The sequence below is a fragment of the Dendrobates tinctorius genome, unplaced genomic scaffold (genome assembly GCF_039654945.1).
Source record: "Dendrobates tinctorius isolate UK_male_01 unplaced genomic scaffold, ASM3965494v1 ptg000003l, whole genome shotgun sequence".
Taxonomy (NCBI): domain Eukaryota; kingdom Metazoa; phylum Chordata; class Amphibia; order Anura; family Dendrobatidae; genus Dendrobates; species Dendrobates tinctorius.
In genome coordinates, this window is record NW_027361671.1 from 63,928,513 (window position 1) to 63,952,059 (window position 23,547).

The 23,547-nt window shown below is 44.1% G+C and overlaps 1 protein-coding gene across 1 annotated transcript in view; it reads left to right on the plus strand.

Moving 5' to 3' along the window:
* The window catches only part of HSD17B4 (hydroxysteroid 17-beta dehydrogenase 4), a 397,700-nt gene that overhangs the window by 191,593 nt on the left and 182,560 nt on the right, over positions 1 to 23,547 (plus strand). The window contains exon 13 of the mRNA XM_073554879.1: positions 5,635 to 5,871. Coding sequence (XP_073410980.1) covers positions 5,635 to 5,871 — 237 coding nt within the window. The remainder of the gene's footprint in view (positions 1 to 5,634; positions 5,872 to 23,547) is intronic.

Here is a 23,547-nt window from a genome sequence, read left to right on the forward strand (position 1 = left end):
AGTAATCATCATCCTTTCTGATATCTGTTTCTGTCCTCTCTCCCCCTACCTCTCCATGGAGAACGTACCGGTATTTCCACTTCACCAAACATAATCAACTAATTCTCCAGAGGTCACTATGTGATCATAGGATCCTACTGAAAATAAGTACACCATGAATTTTCAGATCGAAGGGAGCAACCAAATGAAGTTATTCTAGCCAAGTAATAAATGTTTGGGCCTGTGAGACAGGTAGAATTAAAAAGAAGCACAACTAAGAAGCCTAAAGTGCTTTTTTAGTGTACCATGCACTTTAGACAACCACTGTCTAATAAAGCAATGAACATCCATTGCCCTGTTTTTCTCACTTGTAGTTCGTGTATAGAGGAGTTCGTGTGCAGTCCGCATACAGTGTAGTTTTTTTTTTGCAGCAATTAATGATTTAAAGGACCATTTACATTTTCCTATGTTACAGAATTGCAATTCATCCGTAAAAATCAGATGTTGCACTGTGTCTCTGTATGGCGTAAAACTTTTTTCGCGCACCCATAGACTATTTACAGAAGAAACTACTGCATGCAATTTTTTTTTTCAAATGCAGATTTGGCCAGTGAAAAAAAATTGCCCATCTGCACCGTCCCAATGTATACAATTGGTCCAAGTGCTGTGTGTCCCCCCCCCCCCACACACACACACAAATGGCACCCGACCGAAAATCTGGTCGCATGAACAAGCCCTAAAACACCGCTTCGATTAAATGTTTATTACATTATGGAACATGAGGTCTGACACTGTCGGGAAACGTTCAGCGCATACAGCACTAGTTCAGCTTCAGAGGAAGATGTTAATTATTTTTCGTGTTTTCCTTTCCTGTTCTCTAATAGAATGGCCTCTCGATAAAGGTCCATTCTGCCTCTGAAGGTTTTAATGTCGAATATGGTAAGAACTCATACAGTCATCCTTTTGTCTAAATAAAGGTGACTCACAACCTCCAAGCAATTTCCTATCCCAGTATGCGTATCCTGGAAGAATATTTGCCTAATTATTTTGCTCCCTGCTACCAGTATATACCGCTGTTCTAGGCCTTATCAGGCGGCTGCTGGAAATTCACTGAGAAGAGTTGAACTATTTTTCAGTTATTTAATCTTTACCGTGTTTATCAGCGAATTGCAAATAAATTCAGAATAAATATAATCTACAGGTTCATGAATTATAGTCTTTATTTATTTTAAAGGCAATCTGTCATGAGATTTTGGCTAAACTGTCCGTGAGCAGCATGTTAGTGGCAGACCCCAGATTCCAGTGATGTGTCACTTACTGGATTGAGTGTTGTATTTCTTATACAATCACTGTTTCCTCTTCTTCCAGTTCTCTGAATGCTGAGCTCTGTGTCATTACCCCAGCTTCATCACTGATGTAGCAGCTTTCTGTGTATACTGTACATTGTCAGAAAGACACTAATCAGGCTTGTAGACAGGGTTTTTCAGAGCAGGAGGACTACATGGCACCAGACCACTAGTCCTTTAGTGATAATCTCTTGCAGATGAAACGCTGATTTAATTGAAACAAACATAGCCCAGTAAGTGACACATCCTTGGAAGCCATGCATCTGCTCCTACATTATACTGCTCTCAGATTAGGTGGCAAGACACTGGTGACCAATTTAATTTCCTGCTCAATGTACAGTTGAGTAATTTTTATCTGTGGATAATGACCTTTTTTGTACAAATGTGACCCCCTCCCCCAGAAAATAAAGAAGCTCAAATGAATAAAAGTACTCAGTCTGTCATGTGCCATTAAATCTAAAAGTCATAACACATGCCGATTTGGGTGGCTTGCACATTGTGATATAGTCTTGCAACAGATGGCATTGCAGCTTCCTATATTTATATAAAGGGAGCCTGTCACCGTCAGAAAAGATAATAATCTGCAAATTTGAGGATAATCTGCTGGTTAATAGCGTTACTAACCTGCCCGGCGCCTGCAAATTGCAAAATGCTGCGGAGAGATCATCTTTATTCCCCCCGGCAGTGTTTGGCTTCAGCCACGGGGTGGTGCTGGTACAGTCACTGCTCTGAGAATACAGGTCTCGGTACAAGCTCTGCAATGGGTCCAGCTCTGCGTTTCTAACACTTTATCATTCAAGAGTTCCAGACCCACAAAAATGCTTTTCCTTGAGTTTTGCTTCAGACTGTCCCAGAAGCTTGGTGTGTACTTAAGTCGCTCCTCCTATCAGTAGAGCTTCCACAAACTGCTCAATAATTTCCAGCTTAATGTGGAGTGGTGGCAGGAGAACATTAGTGGGATCATCTAAACTTTCTGCAACTATGTTCTTGAGTTCAGAGTGCAAAGATGTTCTCATTGACCAACTTTTTTGGCTCCAATGATAAGTCCTATCCTGGCTGTCACATTCACGCAAAAAGAATGGGCATTCCGTGTATCCTCCTTGCTACCCAAGGAGCAAAGATAGAACTTTCACATCACCACACATTGATCATCCTTGATCCTCTTAGTTAAGTTTCTTGAGAATAAAATCTATATTCTCATATCTTTCCTTCAAGTGCACACAACGCGCTACAGGCACAGAAGCATACTTGCTGCCATTGTGCAGTAGCACAACTTTCAGACTTTTTTTTGGAAGAATTAATAGAGTTTTCACTGGCACACATTTTATTCAATGCTACAAATTTCCATCAGCCCAGGAACACCACAGCAATACACTAGAGCACCGTCTTGAGGAAAATATGTAAGGAATTCTCTGTTTCTGTACCATAAAAAACGTGTACCAGGAGCTAGCAGGTTCTTTTCCTTTAGTATAGAGCCTAAAAGTTCTGCAGAGTGTTTAGGAAGGTGTAAGTCCCTGACTAAATAATTTGATTTGAGCTGTGAAAAAAGCTGTGGCTCATTTGGACTAGTGTGAAAGTGTCAGGATCTCGCTCTTCATGTTCTGATTCTTCTGAATCAGGTGTGTCTTCAAACTTCTCTAGTGGTGAAGGGACCGGTATTCCTGGATTGTGAGGCACATGGCAAATCGCTGACTTGAGGTTCGGGTATTTAATTTCCTTCTTATTTTTATGGTTGATTCCCACCATGTTGCACGTACCAAAGTATCAGTCGTCACTATGATCTAATTAAACCAATATCATCCACCAAAGGTCACATAAAGGGGATCAAAGTATGGTGCAAGAAAAAGCCTATGGAGTCAGTGTTGGTAAAAATCTTGAAAAAATTCCATCACGTACAGTTTTTTTTTCACAGAGTTGAACAATCGAAAATATATATAAAAATCACCTCTTTTCAAACAGTTTTACCCTTGTCGACATGTGGTTATTTCAGTATCCCCCGTCTATAAGGAATACATAGATCTGATGACTTGGTAACGGACTCAGTGTTATAAATAAAATGCCTCCTACTGAAGTTCTATTACTTTTCAGGAAAGAAGAAATGTTCTATCCTTTGAAATCTGTCACTGCGGACATCTGTTTCTAGTTTCTCTCTTCCTAATGACAAACTCCACCGTCCTCCTTTCCTATTTCAGCCTGATGCTTGCTGCTTGTCATCTTCGTTACATAGCGCCCTCCTCTAATCTATCCATGCCCGTCCTCTGTGCCGCAGAACAGCCTCATCACCTTTCATTCTGTCACGGTCTCGTGCCCAAGTGTATGAATGGGTGGTGGGGTATTGGCAGTAGCTGACAGGTTATTGGAGTCTATTCTGTTTACGAGGACATTAAAAACCATTTTGTGGCAGGGGGCGTACCAGACATATGCCGGGCGCTGTAGTCACAGATTTTTGATATCGGAGATGTCTAGTATGGATCGTGTTATTCAAAAGATAGTAAGATTAGAGTCAAAGTATTATATACATTTGTCCAGACTTATTCAGGATTGATACTGTAAGGAATAAATTCTTTTGTGACATGCTTGATAGTGTATTAAAGCTTAAAGGAAATCTGTCAGTCTGATATACCTGACTAAACCAGGGCGTGACCCTGTACTAAATGTTAATACAATACTAAATTAGCCATAATATGGTGCAGAAAATGACTTAGAAAAACAGCCGCTCTCCACTCCTCGCTCCTAGCACACTCACTGCACTTTGAGTGACGTCACTCCTCTCAAATCTCAATGACCTTGAAAGCAATGGGGAGACTTTGGGTGTGTGCACACGCTGCGGATTCTGCTGCAGTTTTTGCTGCGGAGTACAGTCCCATATAATATCCTATGGATATTAAAAACCGCAGTGCAGACGGTGCGGATTTTTCCACGAGGTTTTCCTGCGGTTTATAAACCGCAGAAAGAATTGACATGTCAATTCTTTCTGCGGATTCCGCTGCGGTTTGCCATCTCCTCCATTGTAGAGGTGATAAACCGCAGGGTAAAACCGCAGGTCTTTTGACCTGTAGATTTACCTGCGGATTTTACAAAATCCGCGCGGCCAAATCCGCACCCCATTCTGCAGCGTGTGCGCGTACCCTTTGACTTTGCCCCGTTTAGCACCGCTTTAGATGGCTAAAATTAGCATTATGCCATGTTCAAACATTCAGTATTTGATCAGTATTTAACATCAGTATTTGTAAGCCAAAACCAGGTTTGGGTGAAAAATACTGAAGTGGTGACGTGTTTCTATTATACTTTTCCACTCCTGGTTTTGGCTTGTAGATACTGATGTAAAATACTGACCAAATACTGAACGTGTGCGCTTGGACTAATACTATGGCTCATAATTGAATTTGAACAGGTAACTGGGAACGACCGGTTCCCTTGTGGCGTGTCCATTTTAGTTAGTACCGTATTTTTCGGACTATAAGATGCACCGGACCATAAGACGCACCCCAATTTTCAGAAGGAAAATAGGGAAAATAATAATAATGTGTCAAATGGGGGTCCGTCTTACAGTCCGAATTCAGCTTACCTGGGAAGGGACCCGGCACAGGTGGAGGAGTAGTCACAGGGGTCATTCAGTGGTCCAGGCTCGTGCGGTGGCGGCTCTGAACCCACGCATGCGCCGTCCCCGGACCGGCGGCCATCTTCCCGGCGTCCATGTTCCCGGCGGCCAGCAGGGGATGTGCGGGGGGCCTCCGGGCTTGGAGGAAATGCCGGTGGAGCCGCAGCTCCTGCATCGGAGCACAGCCCGCTGCCACCACTGCCCTGCAGAGCCCCGCCTGCTTCCACCACCGCACCGCAGAGCCCCGCCCGCTGCCACCACCGCACCGCAGAGCCCTGGAGGTGAGTATATTGCGACCATAAGACGCACCCTCCACTTTCCCCCAAAATTTTTTGGGAAAAAAGTGCGTCTTATGGTCCAAAAAATACGGTACTTGTATTTCCCATAAAATTAAAGTTCTAAGGTGACACTGACTGCGCTGTGCTGTTCCTCTATTACTACTACTATAAATGTCTGGGTGTTACTGGTTGGGAGTATGTCATGGACACTGCCGGGGCGAGACTGCCTACAGACACAACTGTATAAGGGGAAAGGTGTAAATGTTGAGGGATGGCATGATACAGAGTTCTAAGAAAATGTTTCGGTTTGTTATTTTATGGGAAAGTAGTTACTAAAATAGAAACGTGAGGCGGTGACTATTCCCTTAGATGTTTTGTGTAGGACCACTTGTATTGCATTTCAATTACATTCAATTCTTTTTACTTGTAGTCTCGGGCTATTGGACAGAAGCTCCCTTCCACCGTGTACCAGTACAACCACATTCAGCCTATTCTTTATGCTCTTGGAGTGGGCATGTCCACCAAGGAGCCGGATCATCTGAAGTTCCTTTTTGAAGCAAGTGAAGACTTCAGCTGTTTACCAACATTTGGAGTGATCCTTTCTCAGGCCGCCTTCATGGGCGGAGGACTTGCTTCAGTACCAGGCTTAAACATTGATTTTACACGGGTAAGTTATAGTCCTTACATAAGGTTTGTTGTAACTCTGATGCTGCATGCGTTGGGATGTAAATTTTTTGGTGCCAATCTTTGTTTAGATTTTTTTTTTGTAAATTTACATTTTTCATATTAAAAAAATGGATTATATGCACACGATTTAACTTTATAGTCTTGTTAATTAACATTGTGATATTTTAAGTAAATGACTAACTTTGTGTAATAAGGAGGGCAGATTATTGCTGTTTGAATGCTCCTGGCATGACTTCTCCTTTAGTTACATGTGTGGTATGGGAACTAGAGTTGAGCGAATATCTTCGGTTCCCAGCTTATTTGGCAAGCTATAGCGCTTGCTGAATAAGCTACAGCGGGAACCCGGATACATGAAGCTCACCGGCTGATCAGCTGATCGCCGTCGCAGCACATGCATGGAGAGCCCAACAAACATGTGCTGTCACAGTGACACAGCCGCGACACATGCAGCTGCAGAGGCGATCAGCTGTTCTGCCGGCTCGGTCCAGGAAGCCGGCTTCCCGCTGTAGCTTATTCGGCAAGCGCTATAGTTTGCCGAATAAGCGGGGAACCGAAACTATTCGCTCAACTCTAATGGGAATCCATGGTGCATTTTGTTCTGGGCAAGTGCACAACTATAATCTACAGCAATTTTGTCCATAGTGTTTCTCAGGCCCACAATTCCTTCCTATGAACAAATGTGATCCACCTTCTGAAGCCATTATGAGAAGCTTAATTTTAGCTACTGTTAAGACCATGGAACATTTTTTTGGTTGAACTTTTTCATGGATAGAATTTTTTTTTTTTTTTTTTAAATCAAACTATCATCAATATGTGCCTTGAATGATTTTGCAGAGTAGTGGATGACATTGCTAGGCTGTGGATACACTGTGATCATGGCCACTGTTTGGCGCATACATTTAGGAGGTATAGGAATGACAATGGAAACAGTCAGGATGGACATCTGTCCACCATAAAACAACGCCATCAAAAGAAAAAATAAAATAAATAAAAAAAAAAAAAAAATATATATATATATATATATATATATATATATATATATATATATATTTATATATATATATACCACCACACACACTCGCACTAATATAATATGATATAGTTACAGTTGTGGCCAAAAGTATTGTCACCCCTGCAATTCTGTCAGATAATACTCAGTTTCTTCCTGAAAATGATTGCAAACACAAATTCTTTGGTATTATTTTCATTTAATTTGTCGTAAATGAAAAAACACAAAAAGAATTGTCCTAAAGCCAAATTGGATATAATTCCATTCCAAACATAAAAAAGAGGGTGGACAAAAGTATTGGCACTGTTCGAAAAATCATGTGATGCTTCTCTAATTTGTGTAATTAACAGCACCTGTAACTTACCTGTGGTACCTAACAGGTGTTGGCAATAACTAAATCACACTTGCAGCCAGTTGACATGGATTAAAGTTGACTCAACCTCTGTCCTGTGTCCTTGTGTGTACCACATTGAGCATGGAGAAAAGAAAGAAGACCAAAGAACTGTCTGAGGACTTGAGAAACCAAATTGTGAGGAAGCATGAGCAATCTCAAGGCTACAAGTCCATCTCCAAAGACCTGAATGTTCCTGTGTCTACCGTGTGCAGTGTCCTCAAGAAGTTTAAAGCCCATGGCACTGTGGCTAACCTCCCTAGATGTGGACGGAAAAGAAAAATCGACAAGAGATTTAAACGCAAGATTGTGTGGATGTTGGATAAAGAACCTCGACTAACATCCAAACAAGTTCAAGCTGCCCTGCAGTCCGAGGGTACAACAGTGTCAACCCGTACTATCCGTCGGCGTCTGAATGAAAAGGGACTGTATGGTAGGAGATCCAGGAAGACCCCACTTCTTACCCCGAGACACAAAAAAGCCAGGCTGGAGTTTGCCAAAACTTACCTGAAAAAGCCTAAAACGTTCTGGAAGAATATTCTCTGGTCAGATGAGACAAAAGTAGAGCTTTTTGGGCAAAGGCATCAACATAGAGTTTACAGGAGAAAAAAAAGAGGCATTCAAAGAAAAGAACACAGTCCCTACAGTCAAACGTGGCGGAGGTTCCCTGATGTTTTGGGGTTGCTTTGCTGCCTCTGGCACTGGACTGCTTGACCGTGTGCATGGCATTATGAAGTCTGAAGACTACCAACAAATTTTGCAGCATAATGTAGGGCCCAGTGTGAGAAAGCTGGGTCTCCCTCAGAGGTCATGGGTCTTCCAGCAGGAAAATGAAACAAAACACACTTCAAAAAGCACTAGAAAATGGTTTGAGAGAAAGCACTGGAGACTTCTAAGGTGGCCAGCAATGAGTCCAGACCTGAATCCCATAGAACACCTGTGGAGAGATCTAAAAATGGCAGTTTGGAGAAGGCACCCTTCAAATATCAGGGACCTGGAGCAGTTTGCCAAAGAAGAATGGTCTAAAATTCCAGCAGAGCATTGTAAGAAACTCATTGATGGTTACCGGAAGCGGTTGGTCGCAGTTATTTTGGCTAAAGGTTGTGCAACCAAGTATTAGGCTGAGGGTGCCAATACTTTTGTCTGGCACATTTTTGGAGTTTTGTGTGAAATGATCAGTTTTTTGCTTCATTCTCTTTTTTGTGTTTTTTCAATTTAAGACAAATTAAATGAAGATAATACCAAAGAATTTGTGTTTGCAATCATTTTCAGGAAGAAGCTGAGTATTATCTGACAGAATTGCAGGGGTGTCAGTACTTTTAGCCACAACTGTATTAAAAACATTTTAAAGTGAAAATTGTGCTGTTTTTATTTTCAATGGTTCTCTGTATAGGAATAATCAGTCTGCTGCGCTTTCTAACACAGCTAAACCATTGACATGCTTTTCCATACAAGGCAGACGGATGCCAAAAAACACACTTTTGATTTGTTTGGAAATACTACAGAATTTGTTGTGCAAAGCTCCTGACATATGCTTTAGGTTAAGTGCACTTTAGTTTATTTGCTACTTTGTTTTTCTGTTAATTGTTCTAGTAAGCAGGCAATTTTATTTTCAGGTACTTCCTAGTGTCAGTGTAAGTCGGTACAAAATAAATAAATCTGTGTTCTCTTTATATAGGAATTTTCACCAGTTTGAGCAGGTTAAACTGACCACATCATGAAGTAGTGGCTGCAGAGCTGAATAGATTGTAATCTTGTTGTTACTTTCTATTTTCCCCTGCAGAAATATTAGCTTGTAAAGGTTATATGTTAATATTCCATAACACCAAGGCGGCATTAGCAGTTCAGTGTGTGTGTGGGGGGGAATTTTTCCACTTGCATGATATTGGCCATTCATGATAAGCAGAAGAAAAAATGAATACACCCCTAGAGAATATCAGCCTTGTTTTCTGTGTATGTGATTTGTAATGATTCACTGCCCTGCTCTCCTCACTGATCTTACTGCTGTCTCCTACTATGATTACAATCAGGGGCATGTGTCAATACAAATGCCTCTATATCTGCAGCTCTCATCTCCCAATACAATATGCCATGGGATGAGAGCTTCAGGTTCTTTGTCTCATTATATCACAGAGCTGTGTTTCATTTCATGTGTCACACAGAGAAAGCCTGTACTAAGCTTTTCTTGGGGCGTTTTCTTTTTCTTTCCCTGATTGATCACTTGACACCTAGTCAATGACATGGACAGGAAAAAGTTACTTTTCTCCAGAGAAAAAGTTCTGATAGCGCTCCCTTGGTCTTAGCAAAAATTAGAATCTAAACTTTATAAGCTAATATCTCTGCAACAGAAAATGGAAATTAAAGAATAAAAACTATATTCGGTTCTACTGCCACTTCTCCATGATGTGGCCAGTTTAACATGTTATGCTTCGTTAAAGGTTATGCATATGTAAAGTTTTCACTTCTAAACCCACAGACTTTACACTTATATTTCAGTATATTGTATGTATGTACATCACATATGTTATGCTGTGTCTGCTATATATACATCACATAGGAGACACTGTGGTTGATTTATATACATCACATAGGAGACACTATTGTTGATGTATATACATCACATAGGAGTCACTGAGACTGCTGTATATACATCAGAGGTAGATGGGGAAAAAAGTATTTGATACACTACCGATTTTGCAGGGTTTTCCACGTACAAAGAATGGAGAGGTCTGTATTTTTTATAGTAGACACATGTCCACTGTGCAAGACAGATTCTTAAAAAAAAAATCCAGAAAATCATTTTGTATAATTTTTACATAATTTGCATTTGGTTGCATGAAATAAGTATTTATTGATGCAGTAAAAAACTAAACTTTAGATTTGATACTGAAAAAAATAAATTATGAAAAATTTTATATATATATATATTATTGCAGCTGTGGCAAAAGTTAAGAAACCACTGCAAAATTTTCAGTTTGATTTTTCTCTTTAACCCAGACTCAAGGGTGAACAACAACCACTTAGTGCTTACATGCACTAAAGAAAAAATACTCCGGGTTACATCACACTGAGCAGCCATCCCTGTGACACATACCTCCCATTAATTATGCGGCCATTAGTCACACTACAATAGGTATATTTTTGAGTAAAATGTAAATTGCTTTTTTATTCTATAAACTACTGAAAACATGTCTTTCAATTTCTAAGCACTAAATTTTGTATTTATTTTCAGAAAATGAGAAATGGTCAAAATAACAAAAAAAAAAGCAGTGCTTGCAGATCTAAAATAATGCTAAGAAAACAGGTTCATAATCATTTAGAAACAATAATACTAATGTTTTAACTCAGGAAGAGTTCAGAAATCAATATTTTGTGGAATAACCATGATTTTTAATCACAGCTTTCATGCGTCTTGGCTTGCCACTCCTTGTACAAAAATGTAAGCAGTTCTTTGTTTGATGGCTTGTGACTATCCATCTTCCTCTTGATTACATTCCAGAGGTTTTCAATGGGGTTCAGGTCTGGCGATTGGGCTGGCCATGACAGGGATTTGATGTGGTGGTCCTTCATCTACACATTGATCTAGCTGTGTGGCATGGTGCATTGTCCTGCTGTAAAAAACAGTCCTCAGAGTTGGGGAACATTGCCTGAGCAGAAGGAATCAGCTGTTTTTCCAGGTGACCCTTGTGTTCAGCTTGATTCATACGTCCTTCGCAAAGATTAACCTGCCCAATTTCAGCCTTACTGAAGCATCCCCAGATCATCACCGATCCTCCACCAAATTTCACAGTGGGTGCAAGACACTCTGGCTTGTATGCCTCTCCAGGTCTCCGTCTAACCATTAGATGACCAGGTGTTGGACAAAGCTGACAATTAGACTCATCAGAGAAGATTACCTTACTCCAGTCCTCTATGGTCCAATCCTTAAGGTCTTTGGCAAACTTCAGCCTGGCTCTCCTTTGCTTCTCATTGATGAAAGGCTTTTTTCTAGCTTTACGTGACTTGAGCCCTGCCTCTAGGAGCCTGTTACGATCTGTTCTTGCCGTGCACGTCACCCCAGATGCCATTTGCCATTCCTTTTGTAGGTCACTTAATGTCATCCTGTGGTTGCTGAGTGAAATTCGAATAAGATGACAGTCATCCCGGTCAGTGGAGAGTCGTCTTTGCCCTCTGCCGGTCTCTAGTTTTGTTGTCCCCAATGTCTGCTGCTTTACCTTGTAATGGGCTGCTGTCTTAGAAATTTTTTATAAAACTGTCCAGTGACAGTGGTCTCTTAATTTTTGCTATATATAATATATATATATATATATATATATATATATATATATATATATATATATATATACATACATATATATATATATACAATTTTTTTGCATTTCTAGTAGAATGTAAGTAGAGAATTGTAGTTTGGAATTTTTATTTATTTTTATTTTAGATATATTTTTTACTTCGTTATTCAATTTGTGACTTGAACCTGCATCTGATTGCCTATGCTATATACAGTACATCAGTACTGTAATATTGATGTATATAATATAAAAATGATATTCTTCTGTGATGGTCAGCCACAGCCTGGATGTCTCATTAGATTGCTTAACAGGCACGCCCTCCTCCAGCTGTTATAGCAACCAATCGGCTCCCTGCAGTCTTGTCGCAGGGAGGTGTGGTCTAGTGGATCGTTTAGGGTTTGGGGCTGTTGCTGGGCAACATTTAGATTCTGCTCACTCCAAAGATTTTCTATTGGGTTTAAGTCTGGAGACTGGCTTGGCCACTCCAAGACCTTGAAATGTTTCATTCGGAGCAACGCCTTAGTTACCCTGGCTGTGTGATTCAGGTCATTGTCATGCTAGAAGACCCAGACATGACCCATCTTCAATGCTCTTACTTAGGGAAGGAGGTTATTGGCCAAAATCTCTCGATACATCACCCAATCCATCCTCCCTTCAATATGGTGCAGTCGTTCTTTTCCCTTTGCAGACCAGCATCCCCAAAGTATGATGTTTCCCCAACCTTGCTTAATGGTTGGAACAGTGTTTTTGGGGTTGTACTCCTCCTCCTTCTTCCTCCAAACACAGCAAATAGAGTTGATAGCAAAAGTTCTCTTTATTCGGTCGTCCATGACAGCACCACCTGAGAGAGGGGATCCGCCCTTTTGGAACAGGAAACCTACAGATACAAAAAGGGCGGCACCTCTCCCACGCATCAGTTGGTTTCCTGTTCCTAGAGGACAGGACTCCCTACAGATCGTCCGTCATGGAGTCGACGAGGGATTCCCAGGCCGGCTGACCGACTCAGGTAGCGGGGGGATCTCCTACCTCTGTCCAGTTCGGGGTCCCTGGAAGCACCACGGTGGGGCCGGGTAGGTCGCCACGGCTGTGGTTGGAGCAGGTGGAGCATAGGGTCCGGTGGACAGCCGTCTCCAAAGTGCGGGCACCAGGTACGTATGCAGGCCCCTCCTGAGTCTCCCCCCCCGGGGTCCGGTCATCTTCACGCGTCCGGGTCGGCGGCCCCCGGGGTCCGGTCATCTTCACGCGTCCGGGTCGGCGGTCGCGCCCGGTCGGCGGGCGCATGCGGGGGCGGCGGGCACTCCGGAACCGGAAGTGACGTGGCGGAAGGGGCGGGGCCGGGGACGCCAAAACCGGAAGTCGGGTGCCGGCCGGCTTTCCAGTGTGCGCCGCGCTGGGGAGGTGCCGCGCCAGAACCCTGCTGACCCGGGTACAGGGAGGCCTTAAAAGGCAGGAGGCAACGCTGCGGGGGTGCTTCTGAAGGTCCAGCGATGGATACGACAGAAGCCCCCATAGAGCAGCAGGACGAGATACAGGAGCGGCCACAGAAGGAGGCCGTGGCGAAGCCTCATGCGAGTGGCCAGCAGAAGAAAAAACGATCAAGTGAACAGAGCCGCGGAAGTTCCTCCAGGCTAAAGGACCCTCTTGCCTCCCTCCGTGATCCGGTACCTGCCTCATCTGCATGGGTAAGAGATCTTCATGAATGTACCCTGATGCAGTGTTCCCTTATGTATTTTTCGCAGGGGAGGAAAGCTACGGGAAAACAGAAGCACAGGGAATGTGCCCTCTGTAGTTGCCCCTTGCCAGACGGCCACCCCAAAAGATTATGTCAGCCATGTGTGCGACAAACGGTAGGGGTTGGAAGGGAACGAGGGCCAGGGATAACTGACAGGCCCTTACATTCTCCCCCGTCCTTACAGGTAGTGGAAGAAACGCCGGATTTCACCACAAGCCTGAGAGTAATCAGGACAGAAATGAAAGCCCTGTCAAAAAGGGATTCTTCTAGGGGGAGAGGTTAGCTTCTCAGGTTCGGAGTCCTCGGTTGCTCCTAGGAACAATGACTCCTCGGATTCCCCGGCCTCCACTTCGTCTTCTTCGGATGAAGACTCGAGCCGTTTCTGCTTCCCGTTAGACCAGATGGACAAACTAGTTAAAACAATAAGGTCCACCATGGGAGTAACAGACTCAAAACCAGAACTTTCGGCACAAGACGTGATGTTCGGAGGTCTAGATCCCAGGAAGCGCAGGGCCTTCCCTTTAAATGATAAGGTCCAGAGCTTAATAGATAGGGAGTGGAAAAAACCCGAAAAAAGAGGCTCCTTGCCACTGGCCTTCAAACGAAGGTACCCATTTGATGACCCAGTGGTGAACAGATGGAATAAGGCCCCTAAGCTGGACGCTGCAGTAGCCAAAGCCTCCAGAAAATCTTCCATCCCTTTCGATGACATGGCTTCCCTAAAAGACCCGCTGGATAAAAAGCGGATTCCTTTCTAAAGGGAACATGGGAGATGTCAGCAGGTGCCCTAAGACCAGCGATGGCTGCCACTTGTACAGCCAGATCCATGATGGTCTGGCTAGATCAACTGGATTCCCATCTGAGAGACGGAGCCTCAAGAGCATCCATTCGGAAAACCCTACCAATCATCCAGAGTGCCGCTGCTTTCCTGGCTGATCCCTCAGCAGACTCTGCAAGGATGGCGGCTAGATCCGCAGGGTTATCTAACGCAGCTCGAAGGGCCCTCTGGTTAAAATGCTGGCCAGGGGATATCCAGGCCAGGTCACAACTCTGCTCCATTCCTTGCGAGGGGGAATATCTATTTGGCTCTGCCCTGGATGAACTGATAGAGAAAGCCGGGGATGATAAAAAGAAGTTTCCGAGCCTCCCGAATCCTTCTTATAGACGCCCCTTTACCAGGAAAGGATATTTCCGTAGAAGGTCGTCCAGAGATCAGGGCAGATGGGATGACAAAAGAAGGAGAGGTACAGGTTTCATGTTCGGAGGAGGGGGGCGCCAGGAAGGTCCAGCACGGGACACTAAAAAGCCGCCCCAATGACTAGAGGCCCCGGTAGGGGGGAGACTAGCTGCCTTCTACCCAACCTGGTCCATGATTTCGGATAGTAATTGGATACGGGTTAGGGTCACCCCAATCAGGTCCTCCACATCAGAACAAGCTGCCCTGGAGGCAGAGGTTCATGATCTTTGCCTTAAGAAGGTCCTAACTGTGGTTCTAGAAGGAGAAAGGGGGAAAGGTTTCTACTCCCCTCTGTACCTGGTCCGCAAGCCAGACAGTTCCTTTAGGACTATAATTAATCTTAAGTCCCTCAATGAATTCTTGGTTATACGCCCGTTTAAAATGGAAACAATTAATTCAACAATAAAATTGTTGTTTCAAAACTGCTTTATGGTGGTGTTGGATTTAAAAGATGATTACTACCATATACCCATTCATGCAGCTCATCAGCGCTTCCTCAGAGTGGCGGTTCAGTTAAATGGGTCAGTTGAACATTTCCATTATGCGGCCCTCCCCTTTGGGGTGGCAGTCGCTCCCCGGGTATTTACCAAAGTAGTAGCGGAAGTTATGGCCCATCTACGTGAATCTGACATTCTAGTAATACCCTACTTAGATGACTTCCTGATTATAGGAAAAATGGCAAAACATTGTACGGAACAGCTACAGAGGGCAATGTCTGCCCTGGAGTGGTTAGGATGGCTGCTGAATATCAAAAAAATCTCGGTTACAGCCGATGAAAATCCAGCAGTTTTTAGGCCTGATTCTAGATTCTGAGAAACAGGAATGCCGTCTGCCTCCGGAGAAGCTTGTTCGCTTACACTATCAGGTTCTAAATGCTTCCAATAACCCCACCATGTCCCTCAGGAAAGCTATGTCCCTTCTGGGTTCCCTTTCCTCCTGTATCCCAGCGGTGCAGTGGGCCCAGTTTCATTCAAGAACACTTCAGGGCGAGGTTTTACTGCATCAAAGAATCCTCGGAGGTTACTTAGAGGGCCAGCTAACCTTGTCCCGAAACACAATGGGGTCCCTAGAGTGGTGGCTGGACAAGGATAATTTATCCAGAGGAGTTCCCTGGGAATTCGACATATCCCGCATAGTCACTACGGATGCTAGCCCTTCCGGCTGGGGGGCTCATATGGGTGAGGTCGTGGTCCAGGGCCTATGGGACCAGCACCAGATAAATATGTCATCTAATTTAAAAAGAATTGACAGCAGTAGAACAGGCAGCTAAGAAGCTACTTATGTATCTGCAGGGCCATCATGTGCGAGTGCTCTCCGACAATCAGGTCACCGTGGCTTATATCATCCACCAAGGCGGGACTCGTTCCAAACCCCTGATGAATGTGGCAGAACGGTTGTTCCAACTAGCAGAGCAGCATTTTCTATCTTTGACAGTGCTACACATAAAAGGGAAAGAAAACATTATGGCAGATTTCTTAAGCCGCAATCTGCTAAGGCAAGGAGAATGGTCCCTAAACATCTCCATCTTCCACCTGATTGTGCAAAGGTGGGGACAGCCAGAGGTAGACCTCTTCGCCACCAAAGAAAACAGAAAATTGAGACTATTCTGCTCCCTAAATCCCAGAGAGAACCCCCTGGCGGTAGATGCCTTTCTGATAAAGTGGGACTTCAGGCTAGCATACGCCTTCCCTCCCCTATCGCTACTACCCTTGGTGTTGAGAAAGATCAGGAAAGACAGAGCAAGGGTTATAGTCATCGCCCCATTTTGGCCCAGGAGGGCTTGGTTTTCTTGCCTCAGGACCATGTCGGTGTCCGATCCTTGGGTTCTTCCGGACATCCCGGATCTCCTATCCCAGGGCCCAGTCTTCCATCCTCAGGTGGCTGGCCTACATCTGACGGCGTGGAGTTTGAGCGGGCACTCTTAAAAGATAAAGGCTTCTCCCCAGACTTAATTAATACCCTTCTTAAAAGTAGAAAGGCCATTACTACCAAAATCTATGTTAGAATTTGGAAGAATTTCCTTCAGAGCTCGGGAATAGTCGCTGGGGTTCAACACCTATAAATCAGATCTTAGAATTTCTTCAGAAAAGTCTGGACATGGGGCTTTCCACTAGTACCCTTAAAGTACAAGTAGCAGCCTTAGGGGCCCTCTTTAGCTGCAACATCGCGGGTAATTACTGGATCAGTAGATTCATTAAAGCAGCAGGAAGATAGAAATCCTGTCCCTCAAAGTAGCTTTCCTGGTAGCTCTAACCTCAGCTCGCAGAGTTAGCGACATCCAGGCATTATCTAGGCATCCTCCTTATATACAGATTAAAAATGATAGGGTAATACTCACACCTGATCCAGCGTATTTACCTAAAGTGGTTTCTAACTTTCATAGGACTCAGGAAGTAGTCCTTCCATCCTTCCTCCCTAATCCAGCTAATAAGAAGGAAGAGAAACTACATACCCTGGATGTTAGGAAGTGCCTTATAGAATATGTGGCAGCTACCGATCCTTGGAAGAAAGATGATGCCCTGTTTATTTCCCACCAAGGCCCTAGGAAAGGTTATAGAGTATCAAAGAATACACTAGCCAGGTGGATTAGAGAAGCGATTGCCTTAGCATACACCTCAAAAGGCAGGTCGCCACCCGGGAAGCTGAGGGCACATTCCACCAGAGCCATGGCGACCTCGTGGGCCGAGAGATCAGAAGTCTCCATCGACCAGATATGTAAGGCGGCTACTTGGTCCTCTCCGAACACCTTTTATAGTCATTATAGGCTAGACTTGGGTGCTTCCACAGACCTCTCTTTTGGTTTAAGGGTGCTGCAGGCTGTAGTCCCTCCCTAAATAGTTATTACTCTCTGTAATTCTCTCAGGTGGTGCTGTCATGGACGACCGAATAAAGTCTTAGTTACTCACCGGTTAACGGTATTTTTCGGAGTCCATGACAGCACCCGTATATTCCCTCCCTTTAGTTTAATTTGGGTGTGCACTTCTTCCTCTTATACGTACACGGGTAATTTAAATTGTGTATAGTATTATGGATAAGTTATGCTATTAACCATGGTGGTCCTCTGTGCTCTGTAATCCAACTGATGCGTGGGAGAGGTGCCGCCTTTTTGTATCTGTAGGTTTCCTGTTCCTAAAGGGCGGATCCCCTCTCTCAGGTGGTGCTGTCATGGACTCCGAAAAATACCGTTAACCGGTGAGTAACTAAGACTTTTGATCTTATCTGACAACATGACCTTCTCCCATGCCTCCTCTGGATCACCCAGATGGTCATTGGTGAACTTCAAACGGGCCTGGACATGTGCTGTATGAGCAGAGGTACCTTGCGTGCCATGCAGGATTTTAATCCATGACAACGTAGTGTTACTAATGGTAATGTTTGAGACTGTGGTCCTAGCTCTCTTCAGGTCATTGGCCCAAGTCCTTCTGTGTAGTTCTGGGCTGATTCCTGGTCATTGTTACTCGTCCTTAACCCACTAGGCAAGATCTTGCATGGAGCCCCAGAAAGATTGAAAGCCATCTTGTGTTTCTTCCGTTTTCTAATAATTGTGCAAACAGTTTTTGCCTTCTCAGCAAGCTGTTTGCCTATTGTCCTGTAGCCCATTCCAGCCTTGTGCAGGTCTTTAATTTTGTCCCTGTTGTACTTGGACAACTGTTTAATCTTGGCCATGGTGGAGAGGTTGGTGTGTCATTGATTGTGTGGATAGGTGTGTGTTGTACAGGTAACTAGTTCAAACAGGTACAATTAATACAGGTAATGAGTGCAGAATAGGAGGGCTTCTTAAAGAAAAACTAACAGGTCTATGAGAGCCAGAATTCTTGCTGGTTAGTGATTAAATATACAGTGCCTACAAGTAGTATTCAACCCCCTGCAGATTTAGCACGTTTACACATTCGGAATTAACTTGGCATTGTGACATTTGGACTGTAGATCAGCCTGGAAGTGTGAAATGCACTGCAGCAAAAAAGAATGTTATTTCTTTGTTTAATTTTTTTTTTAAATTGTGAAAAGTTTATTCAGAGGGTCATTTATTATTCAACCCCTCAAACCACCAGAATTCTGTTTGGTTCCCCTAAAGTATTAAGAAGTATTTCAGGCACAAAGAACAAAGAGCTTCACATGTTTGGATTAATTATCTCTTTTTCCAGCTTTTTCTGACTATTTAAGACCCTCCCCAAACTTGTGACCAGCACTCATACATGGTCAACATGGGAAAGACAAAGGAGCATTCCAAGGCCATCAGAGACAAGATCGTGGAGGGTCACAAGGCTGGCAAGGGGTACAAAACCCTTTCCAAGGAGTTGGGCCTACCTGTCTCCACTGTTGGGAGCATCATCCGGAAGTGGAAGGCTTATGGAACTACAGTTAGCCTTCCATGGCCTGGACAGCCTTTGAAGGTTTCCTCCCGTGCCGAGGCCAGGCTTGTCCGAAGAGTCAAGGCTAACCCAAGGACAACAAGGAAGGAGCTCCGGGAAGATCTCATGGCAGTGGGGACATTGGTTTCAGTCAATACCATAAGTAACGTACTCCACCGCAATGGTCTCCGTTCCAGACGAGCCCGTAAGGTACCTTTACTTTCAAAGCGTCATGTCAAGGCTCGTCTACAGTTTGCTCATGATCACTTGGAGGACTCTGAGACAGACTGGTTCAAGGTTCTCTGGTTTGATGAGACCAAGATCGAGATCTTTGGTGCCAACCACACACGTGACGTTTGGAGACTGGATGGCACTGCATACGACCCCAAGAACACCATCCCTACAGTCAAGCATGGTGGTGGCAGCATCATGCTGTGGGGCTGTTTCTCAGCCAAGGGGCCTGGCCATCTGGTGCGCATCCATGGGAAGATGGATAGCACGGCCTACCTGGAGATTTTGGCCAAGAACCTCCGCTTCTCCATCAAGGATCTTAAGATGGGTCGTCATTTCATCTTCCAACAAGACAACGACCCAAAGCACACAGCCAAGAAAACCAAGGCCTGGTTCAAGAGGCAAAAAATCAAGGTGTTGGAGTGGCCTAGTCAGTCTCCTGACCTTAACCCAATTGAAAACTTGTGGAAGGAGCTCAAGATTAAAGTCCACATGAGACACCCAAAGAACCTAGATAACTTGGAGAAGATCTGCATGGAGGAGTGGGCCAAGATAACTCCAGAGACCTGTGCCGGCCTGATCAGGTCTTATAAAAGACGATTATTAGCTGTAATTGCAAACAAGGGTTATTCCACAAAATATTAAACCTAGGGGTTGAATAATAATTGACCCACACTTGTATGTTTAAAATTTATTAAAATTTAACTGAGCAACATAACTTTTTGGTTTGTAAGATTTATGCATCTGTTAATAAATCCTGCTCTTGTGTGAAGTTTGAAGGCTCTAACTTATTTGCATCTTATCAAACCTGCTAAATCTGCAGGGGGTTGAATACCACTTGTAGGCACTGTATATACACTCACTGGCCACTTTATTAGGTACACCATGCTAGTAAGGGGTTGGACCCCCTTTTGCCTTCAGAACTGCCTCAATTCTTCGTGGCAGAGATTCAACAAGGTGCTGGAAGCATTCCTCAGAGATTTTGGACCATATTGACATGATGGCATCACACAGTTGGCGCAGATTTGTCGGCTGCACATCCCTGATGCGAATCTCCCGTTCCACCACATCCCAAAGATGCTCTATTGGATTGAGATCTGGTGACTGAGGAGGCCATTTGAGTACAGTAAACTCATTGTCATGTTCAAGAAACCAATCTGAGATGATTCGAGCTTTATGACATGGCGCATTATCCTGCTGAAAGTAGCCATCAGATGTTGGGTACATTGTGGTCATAAAGGGATGGACATGGTCAGCAACAATACTCAGGTAGGCTGTGGCGTTTCAACGATGCTCAATTGGTACCAAGGGGCCCAAAGAGTGCCCAGAAAAAATTCCCCACACCATGACACCACCACCACCAGCCTGAACCGTTGATACAAGGCAGGATGGATCCATGCTTTCATGTTGTTTACGCCAAATTCTGACCCTACCATCCGAATGTCGCAGCAGAAATCGAGACTCATCAGACCAGGCAACGTTTTTCCAATCTTCTACTGTCCAATTTCGATGAGCTTGTGCAAATTGTAGCCTCAGTTTCCTGTTCTTAGCTGAGAGGAGTGGTACCCAGTGTGGTCTTCTGCTGCTGTAGCCCATCTGCCTCAAAGTTCGACGCACTGTGCGTTCAGAGATGCTCTTCTGCCTACCTTGGTTGTAACGGGTGGCAATTTGAGTCACTGTTGCCTTTCTATCAGCTCGAACCAGTCTGCCCATTCTCCTCTGACCTCTGGCATCAACATGGCATTTCCGGCCACAGAACTGCCGCTCACTGGATTTTTTTTCTTTTTCGGACCATTCTCTGTAAACCCTAGAGATGGTTGTGCGTGAAAATCCCAGTAGATCAGCAGTTTCTGAAATTCTCAGACCAGCCCTTCTGGCACCAACAATCATGCCACGTTCAAAGGCACTCAAATCACCTTTCTTCCCCATACTGATGCTCGGTTTGAACTGCAGGAGATTGTCTTGACCATGTCTACATGCCTAAATGCACTGAGTTGCCGCCATGTGATTGGCTGATTAGAAATTAAGTCTTAACACACAGTTGGACAGGTGTACCTAATAAAGTGGCCAGTGAGTGTGTGTGTATATATATATATATATATATATATATATATATATATATATATATATATATATATATATATAATATAGCTGAGTACATGTGTGTATGTATCAAGCCACACCCACTCCACATGGCCCCGCCCATTGGCGGCTGGAGAGCGAGGTTGCAGAGGGAAAGTGCGGGACGCGGGTGGAGAGCAGAGCTGCGAGGGAGAGCGCGGGACGCGGGTGGAGAGCAGAGCTGCTAGGGAGAGAGCAGGACGCGGGTGGAGAGTGGAGCTGCGATGGAGAGAGCGAGCCGCAGGTGGAGTTGCGAGGGAGAGAGCAGGACAGTGTGTGGAGAGCGAGGCTGTGGAGGGAGAGCGTGATGGCGGGTGGAGGGCGGGGCTGTTAAGGGAGAGCTTGGGATGTGGGTGGAGAGCTGGGCTGCTGAGGGAGAGGGCGGTATGGCCAGTGGAGACAGGGGCTGCGGAGGGAGAGAGCAGGATAGTGAGTGGAGAAGCGGGGCTGCAGAGGGACAGAGGGAGAGCGCTGGACGGCCAGTGAAGAGCTGGGCTACCAAGGGAGAGAGCGGGACGGCAGTTAGTTACTATGCCCGGGCAACGCCTGGCTAGTTTCATGTAATAAAATGCAGTTTAATTATTTAAAAATTGTACAATTTGATTTTCTTGTTTTTTGTTTTTTTTTTCTTTATTTCTTTATTTTTTTTTTATAGATCCTGTCTCAGTTGAAGTGCACCTACAATAAAAAATTACAGGTCTCTTCATTCTTGCAAAATCGTCAGTGTATGAAATACTTATTTTTCCCACTGTGTGTGTGTGTGTACAGTGTTTGTATGTATGTGTATATACACGTATACATATGTATATATTTATATATAATATTTGTTTCCACTTAAAAACAAGATGTTTGATCATGGTTAATCTATTGTAACTCATATGGATTGTGCAGTTTTCAGAGAGCAGAGAAATCTCATGTCCTGGGAACATGTTTAGTTTGACAAATATATTTGTTCTCCAACTAAGGAGCGGTTTTCCTGGAGCGAGCTCCCCTGTTGCTAAACTGCATACATTCTGTATACTCTGTAATAGCTGATCACTGAGGCTATGTGCACACGGTGCGGTTTCTGCTGTGGATCCGCAGCGTTTCTGGTCCTGCGGGTCCGCAGCAGTTTCTGCTGCATTGTACAGTACCATTGTTTCCAATGGTAAAACCAAAAACGCTGTTCACATGCTGTTTCTGCGCGGATTTGCTGCGGGTTACAATCCGCAGCATGTCAATTGTTTGTGCGGAATCCGCTGCGGTTTCACATCTCCTTCATTGTAGAGGTGTGAAACCGCAGGTCTTTTTGACCTGCGATTTTTCCAAAATCCCCGCGGAAAAATCCGCACCACCGAAAACTACGTGTGCACATAGCCCAATAGTGCATTTTAACTATTTGTTTTCAGACAAATACCTGTATTAATCAGCATTATAAAAGTTTCTTTTTCAATAAATCTTAAATTGCACAGAAAATGAGTGCGTAGTAGCTTCCAAAGCAATGTTGGGTGTTTTTGCTAACTGTAGACTCTGCGGTGTCAGGTAATGTGCATGACTCTTTGATTGTCTGAACTGCAGCATTCAGTAATGCAAAGAGGCAGCATAGGGCAGGACTAAAGGCATAGAAGAGAGAGAGAAGGGACTAGAAGCTGTACCAAGGGGCCAGAAGAGATGAGCTGTGGGCTAGTCCTACAAACAGGTAGAAAGTGTCATCCCAATGGAGCGATAGTGCACAAGTTCCAGATATGAGTTCTCCAGGCCAAGCTTAGCCTGACCTTTCATCTAAGAAGCCAGAGAACTTTGAGAAGAGTACAATACTTATTCCATCATTGATTACTGGGCCCTTTTATGCTCATTAATAACTGATATAAACCCAGAATAATCATCTCTGTCTTAAAGGGAATATGTCCCCCCTTTTTTGTGATATTATCTAATGATATCATTCAATTGTGTGTCACATAGGTATTCTCTTAGTACTTTTGCTTCCCCCTGACCCCGCACCTTTCATGCATAAAATACCTTTTTTATATCAGTTCAGATGTATGTTAACTGCCGCTGTCTGGTCGGCTGGGCGGGGTTAATTCACCTGCTCCCCGCCCCCCTCCCTGTCTTGCTCTATGCATTTCTTCTTGCATAGAGCAAGACATTGAGGGGGGTTCAGTTGAATAAGCCCCGCTCATCGTACCAGACAGCGGCAGTTTACATACATCTGAACTGATATAAAAAAGGTATTTTATGCATGAAAGGTGCGGGGTCAGGGGGAAGCAAAAGTACTAAGAGAATCCTTTTGTGACACACAATTGAATTATATC